The 19061-nt window shown below is 36.6% G+C and overlaps 3 protein-coding genes across 3 annotated transcripts in view; all 3 read left to right on the forward strand.

Annotated features, from left to right (window-relative positions):
* LOC107594308 (histone chaperone asf1b-B-like) lies at positions 1-2868 on the forward strand. The gene is made up of 4 exons (XM_016284324.1): positions 1-49; positions 150-265; positions 861-1037; positions 2268-2868. The coding sequence occupies exons 1-4, from the start codon at positions 1-3 to the stop codon at positions 2457-2459; spliced, it is 534 nt and encodes a 177-aa protein (XP_016139810.1). The 3' UTR covers positions 2460-2868.
* Positions 2869-5026: 2158 nt separating this feature from the next.
* Positions 5027-19015, forward strand: LOC107594309 (cAMP-dependent protein kinase catalytic subunit alpha-like). The gene is made up of 10 exons (XM_016284325.1): positions 5027-5072; positions 5139-5214; positions 8721-8865; positions 8950-9048; positions 9132-9214; positions 10965-11091; positions 12957-13052; positions 14113-14235; positions 16362-16526; positions 18478-19015. The coding sequence occupies exons 1-10, from the start codon at positions 5027-5029 to the stop codon at positions 18601-18603; spliced, it is 1086 nt and encodes a 361-aa protein (XP_016139811.1). The 3' UTR covers positions 18604-19015.
* The window catches only part of LOC107594236 (transitional endoplasmic reticulum ATPase), a 35959-nt gene continuing 23745 nt past the window's right edge, over positions 6848-19061 (forward strand). The window contains exons 1-2 of the mRNA XM_016284197.1: positions 6848-6858; positions 15628-15640. The gene's annotated coding sequence lies outside the window, so the exon portion shown is untranslated. The remainder of the gene's footprint in view (positions 6859-15627; positions 15641-19061) is intronic.

The raw sequence follows: 19061 nt of genomic DNA on the forward strand, positions 1-19061 counted from the left end.
ATGAAAGAAAAATCCAATATAGCCGATGATATAGGCAAATACTGGACAAGTCAACTAACTTGAATAATACTTGACTGCATTGGTATTGTTAGTCTATCTATTTAGTGTTAGAAACAAGAATAGCTTATCTCTCGGTTTCTGCCTCTCAGATCTGGAGTGGAAGATCATCTACGTGGGCTCGGCGGAGAGTGAGGAGTATGACCAGGTCCTGGACTCGGTTCTGGTCGGCCCAGTTCCTGCAGGCAGGCATATGTTTGTGTTTCAGGTGGGTTAGTCGTTACACTCTGGGAAATACTTGTTCAGCCTGGTTCAGTGCAGTAAGATCAGCTTCCTGCAACCAAATCTCACTTCTAAGTCATATAAATAATACAGTTTTAGAAAATAAATTGCAGTGCACTGCCACCTAGAGATGAATTGAGAAAGTACATCTGTAAATTTGTGTAGAGATGCATGCTCATCTCATCTCCATTCCATAAAAAGCACAAAACAATGAAACATTAAACAAATGACCATTAAAGCTAGTTGTTTGCCAGATTAATATGTAGATGCTATTGTCTGTTTCCATGTTTAGATGAGTCCCTAAATAGTTAGCAAGGTTGTTTTTGCTCTCAGTGGTTTTGAATTGGCCTGAGGTCCAGCTTTGTTTCAGATGAGACTATGGGATGGTCTCACCAAGTGCACAGGTTCTTGTTTGTTTTTACTGTGATGCTAGAAACAGTTCAAAGCATCATTAAATGTATACCTTGGATTAGTCATGAAATTCAAAGGGCCATTTGTAGGTACCTGAATATTTACCATCTGCATGCTACAAAGACGGCTTGGAAACAGCAGAGTTTTGTCTCTCTTGACTTGATTGACAGGCGGACGCTCCAAACACAGGGCTGATCCCTGAGAGCGATGCAGTGGGCGTGACCGTCGTGCTGATCACATGCACCTATCGGGGACAGGAATTCATTCGCATTGGTTACTATGTAAACAATGAGTACACAGACCCTGAGCTGCGGGAAAACCCACCTGTCAAACCCAACTACACACAGGTGAGACATTATTATTCCAGCTTATTAATATCATATACTTATATTTCTAAATATCTAGTCTATTACTGGTGAATTGGAACAGAGATATGAAAGGGAAACTCAATTTAGACCGGAAAGCCCATTAACACTCAGTAGACATTATGCATGTTATATGTGACCCTGGACCACAAAACTAGTCATAAAGGTAAATTTTTCGAAATTGAGAGTTATACATCATCTGAAAGCTGAATAAATAAGCTTTCCATTGATGTATGGTTTGTTAGGATAGCACAATATTTGGCCGAGATGCAACTATTTTAAAATCTGGAATCTGAGGGTGCAAAAAAATCTAAATATTGAAAAAAATCGCCTTTTAAGTTGTCCAAATGAAGTTCTAAGCAATGCATATTACTAATCAAAAATTAAGTTTTTATATATTTACAGTAGGAAATGTACTAAATATCTTCATGGAACATGATCTTTACTTAATATCCTAATGATTTTTGGCATAAAAGAAAACTCTATAATTTTGACTCATACAATGTATTGTTGGCTATTGCTACAAATATACCCCAGCGACTTAACACTGCTTTTGTGCTGCAGGGTCACATATATTAAGAGTGTATTCGTGTAACACAGATCTGCTGCATTTGAAATGTGGTAATGCCGGTCAGATCAAAGAGGCAGGTGGCTGCCGTTTTCAGTCCGATATTGTTTGTAATTCATCAATTCTGCTAAACGATTCCGGGTCGCTGCCATTGTGTGTATTGTTACAAAATCCCATATTTCCATGCATTCATTCTGTTGCGAATCGAGATTCTTAAACCGTTTGATGAATATTAACTCACATAAAACATGTTTTAAGCATAGAAATGGTCACCACTACTGAGATATATTTTAATAATAATTATAATAATAATATATTGGTAACACTTTACAATAAGATGTCATTTGCTAACATTGGTTAACATGAACTAACAATGAAAAATACTTCTAAAGCACTTAATGTTAATTTCAAAATGTGCTAATACATTATTAACACCAACACTTGTATTTTTATTAATATTAATAAGCGCTTTAACAAGTGTCTTTAACAAAAATTATCTAATGGGCCCTAGAGTAAATGATATTTTAAGGAGTAATGTTAGCATTGAGTCTTTACAGTGTAACGCTGACATATTCAAATCCAAACAATTCAAATTATTGTTCTTTTTGATTTTTCATCATCGTTTTTTTTGTGCCGATTCGCAGCTGCAAAGGAACATCTTGGCGTCTAACCCTCGAGTGACCCGTTTCCACATTAACTGGGAGGCTACTATGGAAAAGATGGAAGATTCGGAGAATGTAGACCCCGCCCCCAATGCCATGCTCCCGCCCACCTCCATGCCTGGCAAAGCCCCGCCCCTTGGACTCATGCCTGACAACTCTATGGACTGCTTATAGAGCTTGAACACAACAACAACAACCTCATACATGAAGTAATAAATGTGTCATTTTGTATTTATACACCTACATGTTCTTACAGTTGTGATTGGACACACACACATCTCAATCCTCTGGCACTTATTGCTCTGATCACACACACCTGAAGTAGTCTCAGGTAGTCATCAGGTAGTCATGGGACTTTGCAGGAGTCATCTTGCCCTCTCTGTCCTGAACAGCAGAGGGGCCAAACCTGCAGTACCAGCAGACATCGACTGTTTTCTTCTGTTTTTTTGTGGTGCACATCACTAGTGAGGTGAATCTCATGAAAACATGTTTGGATCACATTTTTCCATAACATTAAAGAAATAAAAAATTATATTTTGCATAAAGACAATGAAGCATTTTAGGCACCTTGTTTTTGCATTTTTGTTCATAAATGTTATCCCTCAAATTGTCATTACTATAATAAAAAAAAAAAAAATCTAATTTCTGTAATGCAGAGTTGTTTATAATAATAATAATAATATTTTATTTAAACCGTAAAGTATTCATACTTAATGGTTGTGTTGATAAATTACTGTTGAGAATCACCATTGAGAATAATAGGATTTACAAAAAAATTGGTTTTTCTTTAAAAAAAATAAATAAATGTGACCCTGACATGTTTTGTGAGATTCATCCTGTGGTTCTTTATGGTCAGAATCAGAGAAACCTTTCTGGGAATATGTTGCTTGGATATGATTGATATTTGGAACTCGTCACAATTCCAGCTCTGTTTCTGTTTTGTTGGGATGTGAGATCATTTAGCAAATTATTTGGTTGCTTCTTTTGTTGCCTTTTTTTCCACGTGATATTTGTTTATGAAAAGTCTTAGATTTAATAAATATTAACTTTTGTCTTTATAAGACTGTCTTTGGTTTTCTCTCCGTCTTCTGACTCTTTTATACGGACACATGCCCTGTGTGTGTGTGTGTTTATGATGTTGCTAAGCAGCAGCTGTTAGAGATGGCACTTTGGGCTGCTCCACCTTTGATCCACACATCACATCAGACAACTGCTCTTCCTTTCATCCCTCCATCTCTCCCTCTGCTCTCATCCCATAGTTTCATTTCGCCTCGCTCTATTCTCTGTCCTCTGATCTGGGGCTGTGGAAATATGCACACCGTGGGTCACGGGCGACGGACACACCGAACCAAACCAAACTGACACACTGTCATCTCGTGCTGTGGAAGTAGAGTCAGGTGATGGTGTTAAGAATAAATGTGTATGACACATTAAAATAATATATATATAATACAACAAAATGAAACAAGTTGACTCTGTTTTAAGAATTTTCCTGACATTATCATACACTTTACAATAAAGATGGTGTTTTCATTTCATTTAAGTACTTTTATCCTGTTTTTAATTTTAGTTTATATTTTACTAATTATGTGTTTTTATATTATCCATTTTCTTTGTAATTTTGGTAATTATATATATATATATATATATAATCTCATTTGTAAGTTGCTTTGGATAAAAGCATCTGCTAAATGTATATATATATATACATATATATGTCTGTATAGTGGCTTGTACACTCTTAAAAAATGCTGGGTTAAATACAACCCAGTGCAGGGTAAAATAGGGACAAACCCAGCGATTGGGTTACTACCAAGAAAGTTGGGTTAAACATTTAACCCAATTGCTGGGTTTGTCCCTATTTTACCCTGCACTGGGTTGTATTTAACCCAGCATTTTTAGAGTGTATTTATTTCAATATGTATGTGTGTGTTTTGTGCTTCATATTTGTTTTGAAAGTAAAAAAAAAAAGTTCACATTTACTATTCACATTTTCCATGAAAAGCCTATAATATCTTAAAATGTGATAATTGACCCCACATGAGTGGCCTTCTATTGGGCCAACATGTGTTAAATGACCAGTATTTTTACTCCTAGACAATAATATTCAATATGCATACAATGTATGTTTACTTTATCAACACAGTAAATGTTTAATCCACTCAACAATAACATCATTCATAAAGCTCCGTCCGTTTGTAACATGGAAAGGAACAATATGTTTTGTGTCGATATCGAGAAATCACAACTCGTCTCGGCTTCGTGAGTGTCAGTCACTCAGCACATCTGTCCGTCTTCTTCCGTCTGGCCAATGGGGTGGCGCGGTGGGCGGGCTCAGTGCGGGGGGGCGGAGTCTGTCGATGGCCACGGGAAGCGCAGCTGCATGAACGATCTCGCCGAAGCTGCATCCGTGTTTTTCAGCCGCGATCCCCCCCTGCGAGCGCCGCTCACGGAACACCCCCGCGGGGAGGCGAGAGAGAGGACTGCGGGGCCGCGGAGGTGCGGCGAAGAGCCAGGCCAGGAAAGGACGTCCGAGTCCGGTTTGATGCTGGCGGCCCGTCCGCCCTTTAAACACGGATGCTGCTGCTGCTGCTGCTGCATTCATAAGGGATCGCTGTTTATCCGAGAACCCTGGTTCAACGTCCCCCGGTTTCACATTCCAAGCCGATCGGTAGACGCCAATCAAGCGCGACAGCATCCCTCTCTACCTGCGGCTCTCCAGCGCCTGACAGGCCAGAGTCATGGGCAACACGCCGGCCGCCAAACGGGGCAACGAGATGGAAAGCGGTGGGTGTCTTTAACGCTTCCCAGTCATTCTGTTTAGTCATCATCTTCATCTTCGAGCATCCTCAGATGCTCATCGGGAATACGGTCGTGCATGTGGAGATGGTGCTGATGCTGGCATGGCGATCACAGGCTCAAACAATGTGTTGATGCTTTAATAAGAGCGAGCAGCGCTTCGTTTGAGGGTTGCACGGTTGCACCCTGTATATAACATGCCAAAGATGGTTGTTAGATTAAAAAAGGGTCTAGTTATGTACGTCTGATGGGTCTGGAGAAGGACAGATGTGTAGAAGGTCTGAAGAAAACAGCAAGAACCAAAACCTGCATGCTGAGATCTAATAGGAAGAATAAATATGTCAATTTAACAATTGAAAACAACCTTATTATTTGACCTCCTCGGTGTCGTGATGGTTAGGGCCGCGCTGGTGTCTTGAGGGCTGGGTTTTCACACCTAGAGTTGTTTAACCCAGGTTTAAGTAATCCATGTTTCACATTGCTAACATACTAACCCTGGTTTAATAATTAGGTTGTCAAGTTTTGCGATTTCATGCTTTACACGAGAAAGTCCCAGGGTTATTTTTTTTTTATATTTACAGTGTTTCATTCATTTGAAGGAGTTGCAAGCTGTTTTAATAACATTTAGGTTAAAATGACTGCAGTTAATGCTAGTCCATCACAGTTTGACTTTTGAGTCTTTCTCTTCTGGAAAACAAAGCAAAACTATTGATGCCGTCGTGCGCTCTGGAAGGATCAAATCATGGCTCACAGACGTTGTGTAAACCACTGGCTACTGGTGCTCATGTTAATAAATAAATATTAGAAAAGTCCTTCGATATATCCCACCCAACCTTCCTGTTTAAGTATGAAATGTGTCAAAACAGGAACAAAAACTGCTCACGGTCTTGAACCGTTTCCCTCAACTGCTGGCGCTTGAAAGTTTCTGTGACTGTACAAAACGTTTGCATGTTTAATGTGGCAAGATATCTTTAGATTACGATTGGTTTGTCTGTTGAGAAACCGTAAAGTATACCAGCAAAAAAATCGGTGTTAACCCCCTTTAAAAATGCATGAAACATTGCTAAACTCAAGAGTTAAAAGTGGCCTTAATGTGGGGTTTCAACTTTATTTGCATGCAAGTTACATTACACTCTAAAAAATGCTTGCTTGTTTCAACCCAACTTTTTAGTCCACATTTGAGCCAAAGTTGGGTTTAAACAACCCAGCATTTTTTAGAGTATACATACATTACATTAAAGCAATAAGTCCCAAGAACATGGTTTACAGTGAATTTATAACAGCTGAGGGGCGTTGTTAGTTAACAACGCCCCTCAGCTGTTATAAATTCACTGTAAACCACGGCTTCACGGGGCTTATTGCTTTTATAAAAGGGTTATTCCATATACGTAGTAAGGTTTCACAGAATAAAACAGAGCAAATAAAGTGTAATGATATTAATAAAAACAGTATTCTTCCACCAAACAATGTAGCTCCTCAGAAACAGTTGTGGTTCCAACAAAGTAGTTGCAGAGAAACACACAGAAGTAAACAAAGGTGTGTGTTTGTAGAGTAATTTACAACAGCTTCGGACGTGGCTCAGCCAATCAGAATCAAGCATTTCGTTTTATAATACACAAGTTACATTATCGTCACAAAATGTAACTATATTATCGCCCAGCTTAAGACAATATACTGTATATAAAAAAAAGTCTAAAAAAAGGTCTGCATATGCATTTTTTGTTGAATATCAAGTTTGACACATCAGGCTTTTATGGCTCATATAGAATATGGAGTGAAAAAAATATCAAAATTTTACTCAGAGGCCCAAACTGAGCAAAAATATGCAATTTGGTGCAGATGCTGATATTTATAGCACTAAAGGCTGGAATACACTACATGATTTTTGCCTTGATTTCCCGCCGATTTACAGTCTGGAGAAGCTGGCGCTAGCTGCAGAAAGCCAGTCAGTCTGCAGATTAGAGCTGACAGGCTTCACAGAAAATCATGTAGTGTATGATGGTCACAGACTCCGATTTTTAGCTTCAGACTTTGATTTTTGATTCATTTTGATCAAATATGTTTCATATTTCCAGCCGATTTTAGAACGCATGTTCTAAATATTTGTCACACGTCTCCTAGCAACAAGGCACTCGTGTCTGCGTGAGTTTAAAGTGACTTTCAAGTCTGGAAGTGTGTGATCCTCAGTCATTTAGTGTGTGTGATGCCCAGTTTTTCCTCTGTGATTATTACGAAGTCGGTAAGTGATGCCCAGTGTTTTCAAATCTGTTCCGATTATAAAAGTCGTGTAGTGTATTCCAGCCTTTTTAATATAAAAAGTTATATTTTTGGCAAATGTAAAAGCCCTTTCACATCAAAATCCGAAGGCTGAAGGAAATGTAAATTCACGTCCTTAAATGAGTGTCACCTGGTCATTTAAAGCAGGCTCGTGCCCTCTGAGTTTAAATCACAGCAGAATTATTGCATGGTGAGTGGTTTTCGCTGTGGCTATTTGAACAAACCCATAATATCACAGATTCTTGAATTGTGCCAGAAAAAAATCCACCATAAATACTCTAGTGATGGGATAAATGAAGCTCTTCGAAACTTTGAACCAATGTCCTCAAAGTAGGCTTTTATTATTAAGTCAGTGAAGCAGTGAATTACTCACCCAATGCTTTTAAACAGACATCTGTTTGGCGTGATTCATGTTAAACGCACAGCGCTAGGCACACAAACAATTTATATTTAATAAATATTACCTGAAAATAGGCGATTAATCAGTTTATATTCTACAATATTTGTTTAGGTGTCGTTGTGTGTAAATTAAATAACATTTGAATGTAAATGACATAAATGTAGAACAACGGGTTTATGAGATTGTCCAGGTTTGAAGTCATTGCCATCTTCATCTGACAGTTTTATTAGCTGCAGATTTCTCTGCAGTTGTTGCAATTTGTGAAAAAATTATGAATATCCATTTATGTCACACAACAGGCAAATACGTAGTATGTACCATAAGCAGTTATCTGGCAAAACGTCTTACTCAAATGAGATTGGGGAGGCATTAGTAAGTTTGATTTTATTTATTAATACGTTTACAAAATAACAATTCAAAAAATAATCATATCCATATTTACTTTTGAGTTTAAAATATCATTTATTTAAAAATACATATTTAATCAAATCGTTCAGTTGCTACACCCGCTTACTGAATTCATGTGACTTTGGCATGTTGATGTGCTCTCCGAATCACTGGTTTCGAAACAAATGAAACGTGTTTTTTTTTTTTTTCAAAAGCAAGGGTTATTATAGTTAACGAAAACTAAAGTATATTTCCGTTACTTGAAATAAATTAGATGTCAGCTGCAATAAAAATAAAACATTAAAAAACTTATTTTATTTCAGCTAGTTTCCATTGCAACATTTCTCGTTTAGTTTAACTTGATGTACTAAAATAGTTCATTCTAAAATAGTGAATACAATTCTGAAATTTACATGCAAGCAGAAACTATAAAATTCTATTCTATACATCTAATTCAAAATGTTATCAAAAACAATAATAGTACACAAATAACACTGTTTGAAAGCACCCATCGCTACTAGAAACAGGACAGCAAGCATGACAGATGTGACTGTAGTTATGTGTTTAAACAGTGGGTGTGTCCCACAGAACACAGCGAGTCTGGAGGACTTCGAGCGGCTGAAGACTCTGGGCACGGGCTCATTCGGTCGCGTGATGCTGGTCAGGCACCGAGAGAGCGGGCAGCACTACGCCATGAAGATCCTTAACAAACAGAAGGTGGGCGGGGCTAATGCCTGAGCCGTGACCTCACAGGCAGGCACGGCGAGGATGTCATGATATCCTTTCATCGTCTCTCTGTAGGTCGTGAAGCTGAAGCAGATTGAGCACACTCTCAACGAGAAGCGGATACTGCAGGCCGTCAGCTTCCCCTTCTTAGTGCGGCTGGAGTACTCCTTCAAGGTGAATTCTGCTTGAAATATCAACATCTGGAGGACGATGTGCCGCATGTAAAGGCCGTGTTTGGTAACGTGTGTTTGTTTTAGGACAACACTAATCTCTACATGGTGATGCAGTACGTTCAGGGAGGAGAGATGTTTTCACACCTGCGTAGAATCGGCAGATTCAGGTGAATATATTTACATTCCAGATGTGCTTTATTAGTGCCTGAGGGAATCCGCAGTGTGCACCGTAACATACAACATGCAGAGCACAAATACTATATATATACAGTACATGCATACAGAGCTGGGTAGATTACTTACCAATTGTAGTCCATTACTGATTCCAAATTGCATGACAAAAATTGTAGTTAGTAACATAATCCATAATCTTGTATCATATTGGTATAAAAATGCAAAGAGTGAGAACGTATATTCCATTCGTTGTTATTAATAACGTGAAGTGCATCAAACATTACATCAATGTTTCCCAAACTGGGCTTCATAAAAGAACTGCAGGGGGTTCACGAGTTTAATAAAAAAAAGCTTACAGATAAATTATTTTAAAATAACATCAGTCAAAATAAAGCACTTTCTAAAAAAATGAAATAGGCTCTCTCTCTCTGTTTTATATATATATATATATGTATACCTTAAATTTGAAACATGCTAAAAATTATTTGCTTCATTTGCTTGACATTACTAAGTAATTAATTACTGTCATTTAATTTTCCCTTAAAAAATTAAGTAAGGGATTACTCTTAATTTTTCTGTAATTTATTTTAAATAAGTAAAAAATATGGAATTTTTTGATGTGTAGACTGTGACCCAGTACTGATGAAAGAATAGAAACATAGGAAATATAGGAATGATGTTGTGATGAAAATATATTATTTAAATGAAAACTATAATCTAGATTCTGTCTCCGCTAACTTGCTTTATATATATATATATAATGCGACGCAGGGATGGTGGGATTGCATGTTTATGTTTTTATGTTTGTAATTAATAAAAAAAAAAAAAATATATATATATATATATATATATATATATATATATATATTATATAATAAAAGAGTTCACATGTATGATGGGCACGCTTTTCCTTCACTGTCTGGTTCAATTCATTCATCAAATATCACCATTTTTCAGGCAGAAGCCTTTAAATCAATTTTAATATCCATAAGCATAAAGTCAGTCAAATGTGTGAACTTCTGGCTTGTAATTACAAAAGACTTAATGATTAGTATGAAAACGGTATATATACTTAATTTGTTTGTGCCACAGATTAAATCTTATTGCATGTGTGTGAATGTGTGTGTGTGGCAAAAAAAAAAAAAACAGTAGATGTAGTTTAGCTTATATGTATTTTTTTATTCCACATAAGAAGTGGACATAGAAATGAGACGTAATAATAACAGGTCATCCCAGCAGTCTGCATATTTGTGCTTGTATTCTTTGGCTCAGTTTGGTCTGGCTAAATACACAGGATACAAAACAAGCGCTGGGTTTAGAGAAGCAGCAGTGAAATCCAAAGCTATCTGTGTGCTAATGCACATAATGTGAGACTGTGGTTTCATCTCGCTTGTGTAAAGACGCTCGATGCTTGATATGTATTTGTTGCTGTACTAAAATGAACCACTTAGCAGCATCGACATGTACAGTTGCATTTAAAAATGCATGAATGTTGTTTCATTAGATAACAACAAAATATCAAAGCTGCTGGAGTTTTTCAAATTTTAGTTTTCTTTAAACCTCACAAGCTTCTTTTTGATAAATACTGAAAAGCATGTTTGTGCTGTTTCTATGCACATTCGCATGAATCTCTTTTATTATTTCAGCCCTACTGGAATAGCTAAAGTGCTGTTGTTTTCAACAACTTTCTTGGAACTCTATCTTTTCTCTTTCTTTCTCTCTTGCCGTCTTTCTCTAATGTAGTGAACCCCATGCGCGGTTTTATGCTTCACAAATAGTCTTGACGTTTGAGTATCTGCATGCCCTCGACCTGATCTACAGAGACCTTAAACCAGAGAACCTCCTCATCGATCAGCAGGGCTATATACAGGTAATCAACACATGCACCGACTGCAGAAGACTAACGTTCACATTAAAGATACACAAATACATAGTGCTTAGTGAATGAACAGTCTGGAATAGAAAAAACACTCATTATTAAATGCACTTAAATTTCTGATTTAGCATTAATAGCAATAGTAACGCGAAAGTAACATAACGCATTACTTTCCATAAAAAGTAACTAAGTAATGTAATGTTACTTTTTTATGGCGTAACGCAATATTGTAATGCATTACTTTTAAAAGTAACTTTCCCCAACACTGCTTAACAATCTGTACAATACTTTATGATCCATGTCAAGGGTAAATTACACACAAAAGATGACAAATGTTGTGTTAGATGAACAGAATCCTATCAAACCTAATTTAATATGATATCATATTAAGTTATTGTGTTAAAAAATAATATAAAGGCCTTTGGACTTTCAATCTTGAATTTCCGTATTAGCATCAATCAGCATGATTAATAACATAATTAGCAACATTTGAACTTCGGTTGTGACCTACTTTACATTAGTAACATCAGTATGTATTTTAAACAGATAGTTTTGCATCTTTCTCTGTAATATAATGCAATTTGGAAATATTTTACAATCATGTTTGAGGCTAAATCAAGCACAAATGATGACAAATGTTGTGTTAGATAAACAGAAACATATCGTAACTTCATAATATCATTTCAAATGTTATAATTAGTGCTGTCAAACGATTAATCGCATCCAAAATAAAAGTTTTTGTTTACACAATATATGTGTGTGTACTGTGTATATTTAGTATGTATATATAAATAGACACACATGCATGTATATATTTAAGAACAATATGTTATATTTGTATATTAAATATATATATATATATATATTATATAAATATATACATGTAAATATTTTCAGAATATATACTGTATGAGTGTGTATTTGAGCACAAAAGCAGTGTTAAGTCGCTGGGGTATATTTGTAGCAATAGCCAAAAATACATTGTGTGGGTCAAAATTATAGATTTTTTTTTTTTAGAGTTATAGATTTTTCTCGGCCAAATATTGTCCTATCCTAACAAACCATACATCAATGGAAAGCTTATTTATTCAGCTTTCAGATGATGTATAAATCTCAATTTCTAAAAATTGACACTTAAGACTGGTTTTGTGCTCCAGGGTCACATATACATAATAAATATACACAATAAATATACACAATACACACACACACATATATATTAAGTAAACAAAAACTTTTATTTTGGATGCAATTAATCACGATTAATCGTTTGACAGCACTAGTCATATTATTTAGCTATTATGTGAAAATATAATAAAGAACTTTTGAATTCCACTCTTAGATGAGCATTAATTAGCATCCAGTCTTAAATTAGCATTGATAGCTAATTAAGTAACATGACAATTAGTAACATTTGAACTTCTATTTTAACTTTTTAAAAGCAAATATCAGCATTTGTGATGTGCTTTACATTACTAAACAAATATTTTACTTAATATAGTGCAATTTGGAGAATATCGGTCAATCGTGTCGAGGGTAAATCAAGCACAAATGATGACAAATGTTGTGTTCGATGAACAGAAACATGTCAAATTCAGTGTGACTTTGCTGTAACTCGAAAAAACTAATCTGCGCCACATTCAAGGGGTAAAACAAAACACTGATATGGGCCCCATTCATTTGCAGTGGAAATGTTGCTAAAAGTGTGTCTGTGATGTAAGCAGCTCCGTGGATGTGCTTTCTCATAATCTCACCATTACTGCCCCCTCATGGCTAATATGATAGGGGCATCATGAAATGTTTCTGGCTGGACGCATGCATGCACTGTGCGTATGTCACAGCGTCCTCCTTTGTTTCAGGTGACAGACTTTGGTTTCGCGAAGCGGGTCAAGGGTCGCACGTGGACATTGTGCGGCACCCCGGAGTATCTGGCCCCAGAGATCATCCTCAGCAAGGTGAGCCATGATGCTGTTTCTCTGAGGAGACTACAATGAATGCAGCTGAACGACAGCAGACCCAGTGTAATTAATGAAGCGTCTGCACCGCAAGAGCCTGGTGATGCAGCTCGCGCTCAGCTGACAGATGCTTTTTTGCGCTGTACAGCTACTCTGAGCACTTTATTTGACTGAAACAACACAATTTAATATTCAAATATTATATATAGACTAATAGGCGGAAGTTCGGAATATTAAGATTTTAAAATGTTTTTGAAAGAAGTCTCTTCTGCTCACCAAGGCTGCATTTATTTGTTAAGAAATACTGTAAAAACAGTAGTATTGTGAAATATTATTACAATTTACAATAATGTGTGAATGTACTGTAAAATGTAATTTATTTCTGTGGTCAAATCTGAATTTTCAGCATCATTACTCCAGTCTTCAGCGTCACATGATCTTCAGAAATCACTCTAATATTCCGATTTGCTGCATTTCTGATTATTATCAGTGTTAAAAAACTGTTTTAGATTTCTGTGGAAACTGATACATTTTGTTTTTCAGGATTCTTTGATGAATAGAACGTTAAAAGAACAGCAGTTATCTCAAATAGAAGTCTTTCTTGATGTGATAAATGTCTATACTGTCACTTTGATAAATTTAAGGCATCCTTGCTGAATAAAAGTGTTTTCTTTTTCTAAATCTCACTTACACCAGACTTTTGAATGGTGGTCTTCCACGGTTTCCATAAAAATATGAAGCAGCACAACTGTTTTCAACATTGATAATAACAGTTTAACATATATTCACACAGAAAACAGCTGTTTTCATTTGTAGCAGTATTACTGTTTTTACCGTATTTGTAAACAAAGAAACGCAGCCTTGGTGAGCAGAAGATACAGAAAAAGCAATCTGTTATGTATTTCAGTAACTTGTATCACACTTTGAGGTTTCTGATCTCTCGCCTACTAGTTTAAATCTTGTTTCTTGACATAAATATGTGCAGTGGTAGCTCCACTAACATTCACTGCATTTGTGAAACATGCAAAGTTTGTGAGCGTTTAATATCTCTTTCTCTTAGGGTTATAATAAGGCTGTGGACTGGTGGGCTCTGGGTGTGCTGATGTACGAGATGGCTGCCGGTTATCCTCCGTTTTTTGCCGATCAACCCATTCAGATCTACGAAAAGATTGTCTCAGGAAAGGTAATTTTGCCAGGGAATAACGAAACTGTAGAGCTTAGATTGAAAGTGAATCAGATATCTCTGCAATATCTGAGATTCTTGTCTTCAGCCCACCCCAGTTTACTCGTGTTTGGTTCAGTACTGCGTTAAGACAGCTCGTTCGAACACGCCCCCACATATCTACCTCACTATGTGGGAAGATTTGCATAACGCCGTCCAAATGCGGCTCTCTAGGACCAAACTTGCCTACCCCTGAGTTAGGCTCAATCATGGTCTTAACTAGGGTTGGGTATCGTTTGAATTTGATCAATTCTGATTCTGCTTATCGATTCTGATTCTTTTCAATTCCTAGTTTCGATTCCAACGTGATTTATCCAATCATTTATCCAGTGTCTCTTTTTTGCAAACCATTTATTGGAGCTGAATACCACGAACAAAAATCAACAGGCTACATAAAAACTGGACTCTTTAAGAGCTGTTTGTGTGCAAAATAAATTGATAAATTTAAGTTTTTTGTTTTTTTCCCCAAAGGAAGTTGTGGTTCTCTCATGATTCTGAAGAAAAAACATTAGACAATTAAACCAAATCACATGTAATTTATGAATGAATGATTAAATGACTCGTAAGTTTCATTACTGGATGAATCAGCGTTCTTGAACGAACCTTTTGTATGATTTAAAGACAAATACATTTTAACAGCTCCTTTTCGCCACCTACTGGCGTAACAATGTAATCGATAAATATTCATTTGAAGTGTCAAATTACTTTCAAAAGGATATTTACTCTATTTTAATCACTACCATACACATCGTACACACAGTTTATATCTGAACTATAAACTTTTATCCCAGTACTTCTGTGATCTGAATGTTTGTAACACAGAAATAATGATACTGTGTGGCTGAAAAGCTGCTTCATTCATGACAGAGAGCTGCTCTCTTTAGGTCAATGGCAGTGCGAACACAAATTTAAATGTTCAAATCACACTGGTGTGATCGTACGCTGCACGGATGAACCAAGTGATCACAACATTGATCGCACACCTCAAAGGTTGAGGAATGAAACAGACTAATCATTGTCATTTAGGAATAGAATCACGTTGGTGTTTGAATCGTGTTCGCGATCTTTAACACGATCTTTTAATCTATTAAATTAAAGTGCTTGTCATGTTGGTGGTGACACCTCTCTTGCAACATGTTTAGTTATCACAGATATTATACTTAGCTTTTTTTGGCTTCTGATCGCAAATGTAGCCAAACTTTGGAGCGCTGAGATTAGCGAGCAAGGTCCTGGCAGATCGCTAGGTCCGGTCCTCACCGATGAAGAAAAAAAAAAAAGCGAATCGGACTCGAGTGACGGAATTGAAATTTTAATTTGACAACAAGTATCCGATTCCTGACCTTAAAGGCAGAGTACGTGATTTCTGGTAGCCAATGTTGATATTTGAAATCACCAAAACAAACACGCCCCTACCCCAAAAGGGTCTTGCCCCTATTTTGATAGCTCCGCCCCACATATACGTACACAACCCAGGCAACGATTAGTTCTGTGAAACAAAGCAAAACCAGTGTTACACCGTGTCTACGGACGTGAACGGCGCGGCGCAACAAATCCCCGACAGAAAACTGCTGCCGGGTTCTATTTATGACGTGCTGACACAAATTTCAAATGGTTTTCAACAGTCGTTTGATCGCGTCCAGTGTAGACAGACTTTAGCTGTTGTAGACACGGTGTTACTCACCTATTGAGAAGAAACAAAGCAACCTCGGCATCCGATCGCAGGCCTCCGCTCCTTGAGTTCTCTCCAGCGCTGGAAAGCTGATCCGATATTTACACGGGTCCTACTTCTTGCCTTATCGTTCGGCAGACGGTTTCCTCTTTTGTTTTTTATCTGCCATCTCTATCTTTCTGTCGCTCGGCTCGGCTAATGTCTGTCCCATGCAACGAAAACTCTCTCCTCCACATCACGAGATGAGTAGACACGCCCCTTATTGCTGATTGGCTACAAGTTTGTTTTGCTATTCGGCCTTAATCAGTTTTCTAAAGTGTTTTTGAAAAATCACATACCCTGCCTTTAAGTGTCTGATTCTGGAATCTGAATCAATTTTCGATTCCCAACCCTCGTCTAAACCACGGTCTTTTCACAGGTACGGTTCCCGTCACACTTCAGCTCCGACCTGAAGGACCTGTTGAGAAACCTGCTGCAGGTGGACCTCACCAAACGCTACGGCAACCTTAAAAACGGAGTTAACGACATCAAAGGTCACAAGTGGTTCTCAACTACTGACTGGATAGCCATTTACCAGCGGAGGGTGAGAGTCGCTTTCATCACTGATAGAGATCTGATGCATTCATTGCTTCCGCTCCCAAAGCTCAATCAGCAAGACTTGTATCTCATATGTGACCCTGGACCACAAAACCAGTCATAAGGGTCAATTTTTCAAAATTGAGATTTATACTTCACCTGAAAGCTGAATAAATAAGCTTTCCATTGGTGTATGGTTTGTTAGGATAGGACAATATTTGAAAATCTGGAATCTGAGGGTGCAAAAAAATCTAAATATTGAGAAAATCGCCTTTAAAGTTGTCCAAATGAAGTTCTTAGCAATGCATATTACTAATCAAAAATTAAGTTTTGATATATTTACGGTAGGAAATTTACAAAATATCTTCATGGAACATGATATTAATATCCTAATGATTTTTGGCATAAAAGAAAAATCAATAATTTTGACCCATACAATGTATTGTTGGCTATTGCTACAAATATACCCCAGCGACTTAAGACTCCAAGGTCACATGTTATACTGGATGTCATTTAGTTTTACCACTAGCAGTGTTGGGGGGTAAAGCAAGTTATGTAATCGGATTACTTTTTTTGAGTAACTAGTAATGTAACGCATTACTTTTAAATTTACAAGACAATACCTGACTTAATTTTTCACAGAAGTAACACCAGCTACTTTGTTTTCTTGTTCATTCACGACACTCTCCTTGTGTTTAGAGAAAGGCAGAGGCACTTCCTTCAGCCTGAGACTTATTCATTTCACTTTTGGTGTGAAAGGGCCTTTACAGTAGCCAAAAATGTAACTTTTGTTTTTTTTTTGTTATTAAAAATAAACAAGCATCCCAGCTCAGGTGTCAAAAAGTAACACGATGCATTACTTTCCATAAAAGTAACAAAGTAACCATTTAGTTACTTATATTGTAATGCATTACTTTTAAAAGTAACTTTCCCCAACACTGATCACTACACTGTAAAAAATACAGTAACTTACTGGCAATTTTGGTTGCCAGTAAGATTGTAAATTTACAAAAGTACTGTAAATCAATAATTACAATTGTACTGTAAAAATACAGTAGAAGCGTTTATAAATATGAGTGAAATTACAAGAGCAACTGTGAACTTGCAATGATATACATACATTTTACAGTAAATTAGTACATTTGTTGTGAAATTCAATTCACTAAATTGAGATATAGTATTATTAAACCAAATGATATGATCATTTGTCATACTTTAAAAAAATCATAATTGGCTGAGTATCAATAAGAATAAGAGTATGATTTAAAGCAAATATCAAAATTTGTGACCTGCATTACATTAATATACATCAGTATCTATTTGAAACCATTTTTGTTTTCTTTATTAATCAGCGTAGAGCAATTTGGAAAATATTTGATGGGTAAATCAAGCCTAAATTATGACAAATGTTAAGTTAGATGAACAGAAATATGTCAAATTCATTGTAACGTCAATATTGTTTGAAATTAATATCATGGACTTACAGTCTTATAGTTCTGATATAGTATTAATAGCTAATTAATTAGCATGCTTAATAACATAATTAGTAACATTTGGACTTCTGTCCTGAATTTTGAAAGCAAATATGAACTTTTGTGATCTATACTTCACATTAATATACATCTGTATCTATTTTAAAGATATTTTTGCACCTTTCTCTGTATAAGGCAATTAGGAAAATATTTTCAGATCCATGTAAGTCAAGCACAAATTATGACAAAGATGAACGTCAGATTCACAAATCTGCGACACGCACAAGGGACTTGTCATTCTTAAAAAAATGCAAAGAACAAAGAAATGAAATATTGATATTGGCGAGTACTCAAAAACGAAAAAAAGAGCATTTCATCCATATGTCATACTCGAATGTAAACTATGAAGCAGAAAAACACAACAACATGAACTATGTAATGCAATAATATTAATATTATCTCATTTCTTCGGTGTGTTTTTTGCAGGTGGAGGCCCCGTTTGTGCCTAAATGCAGAGGTCCCGGGGACACCAGCAACTTCGACGACTACGAGGAAGAAGAGATCCGTGTGTCGTTCACGGAGAAGTGCGCGAAAGAATTTGCCGAGTTCTAGGGGAATAAGTGATAGAAATCAGAGAGAGAGAGAGAGAGAGGAATAAAGAGAAAGAGAGAGAGAAGGAGAAAAAGTGCATGAATCTTAAAACCGATCCTTCCTCCTGTTAAACAGCAGAGAAGCCAGCGGAAGAGAGCAGAGAAGACCTCCAGGGATAAACAGTGAGGCCTTTATCATCTCCTGTTTTAATCATGTTTGTAATTTTTTTTTAATCTCAGTTCATGTGATATTAATCACGATGGATTTGATTGGGTGTAATTGTTGGCCTGTGGACTGGGATTGTTTTTGCCGCACAAACACAGGGTTAGTTATCGTCTATTCAGAGATTATCTCTAATCTGGAGCAGTTACCGCTAAAGTGCAAGTTCTCCACTAGGTCACCATAACAACCATATAGAAAAAAACATTTAAAAAAAATATTCCTGTGTAATAACCGAAATATTTTTGGTCCTGTCATGT

The sequence above is a fragment of the Sinocyclocheilus grahami genome, unplaced genomic scaffold (assembly GCF_001515645.1).
Source record: "Sinocyclocheilus grahami isolate Dianchi unplaced genomic scaffold, SAMN03320097.WGS_v1.1 scaffold181.1, whole genome shotgun sequence".
In the NCBI taxonomy this organism is placed as follows: domain Eukaryota; kingdom Metazoa; phylum Chordata; class Actinopteri; order Cypriniformes; family Cyprinidae; genus Sinocyclocheilus; species Sinocyclocheilus grahami.

Excerpts from the sequence above, each read along its gene's own strand:
- LOC107594308 (XM_016284324.1), top strand. The coding sequence starts at position 1 with ATGAAAGAAAAATCCAATATAGCCGATGATATAGGCAAATACTGGACA. Across the intron at positions 266-860 it reads GGCATATGTTTGTGTTTCAG|GCGGACGCTCCAAACACAGG; the intron begins GTGGGTTAGTCG and ends CTTGATTGACAG. Across the intron at positions 1,038-2,267 it reads TCAAACCCAACTACACACAG|CTGCAAAGGAACATCTTGGC; the intron begins GTGAGACATTAT and ends GCCGATTCGCAG.
- LOC107594309 (XM_016284325.1), top strand. The coding sequence starts at position 5,027 with ATGGGCAACACGCCGGCCGCCAAACGGGGCAACGAGATGGAAAGCG. Across the intron at positions 5,073-5,138 it reads GGGCAACGAGATGGAAAGCG|ATGCTCATCGGGAATACGGT; the intron begins GTGGGTGTCTTT and ends GAGCATCCTCAG. Across the intron at positions 5,215-8,720 it reads ATCACAGGCTCAAACAATGT|TGGGTGTGTCCCACAGAACA; the intron begins GTTGATGCTTTA and ends GTGTTTAAACAG.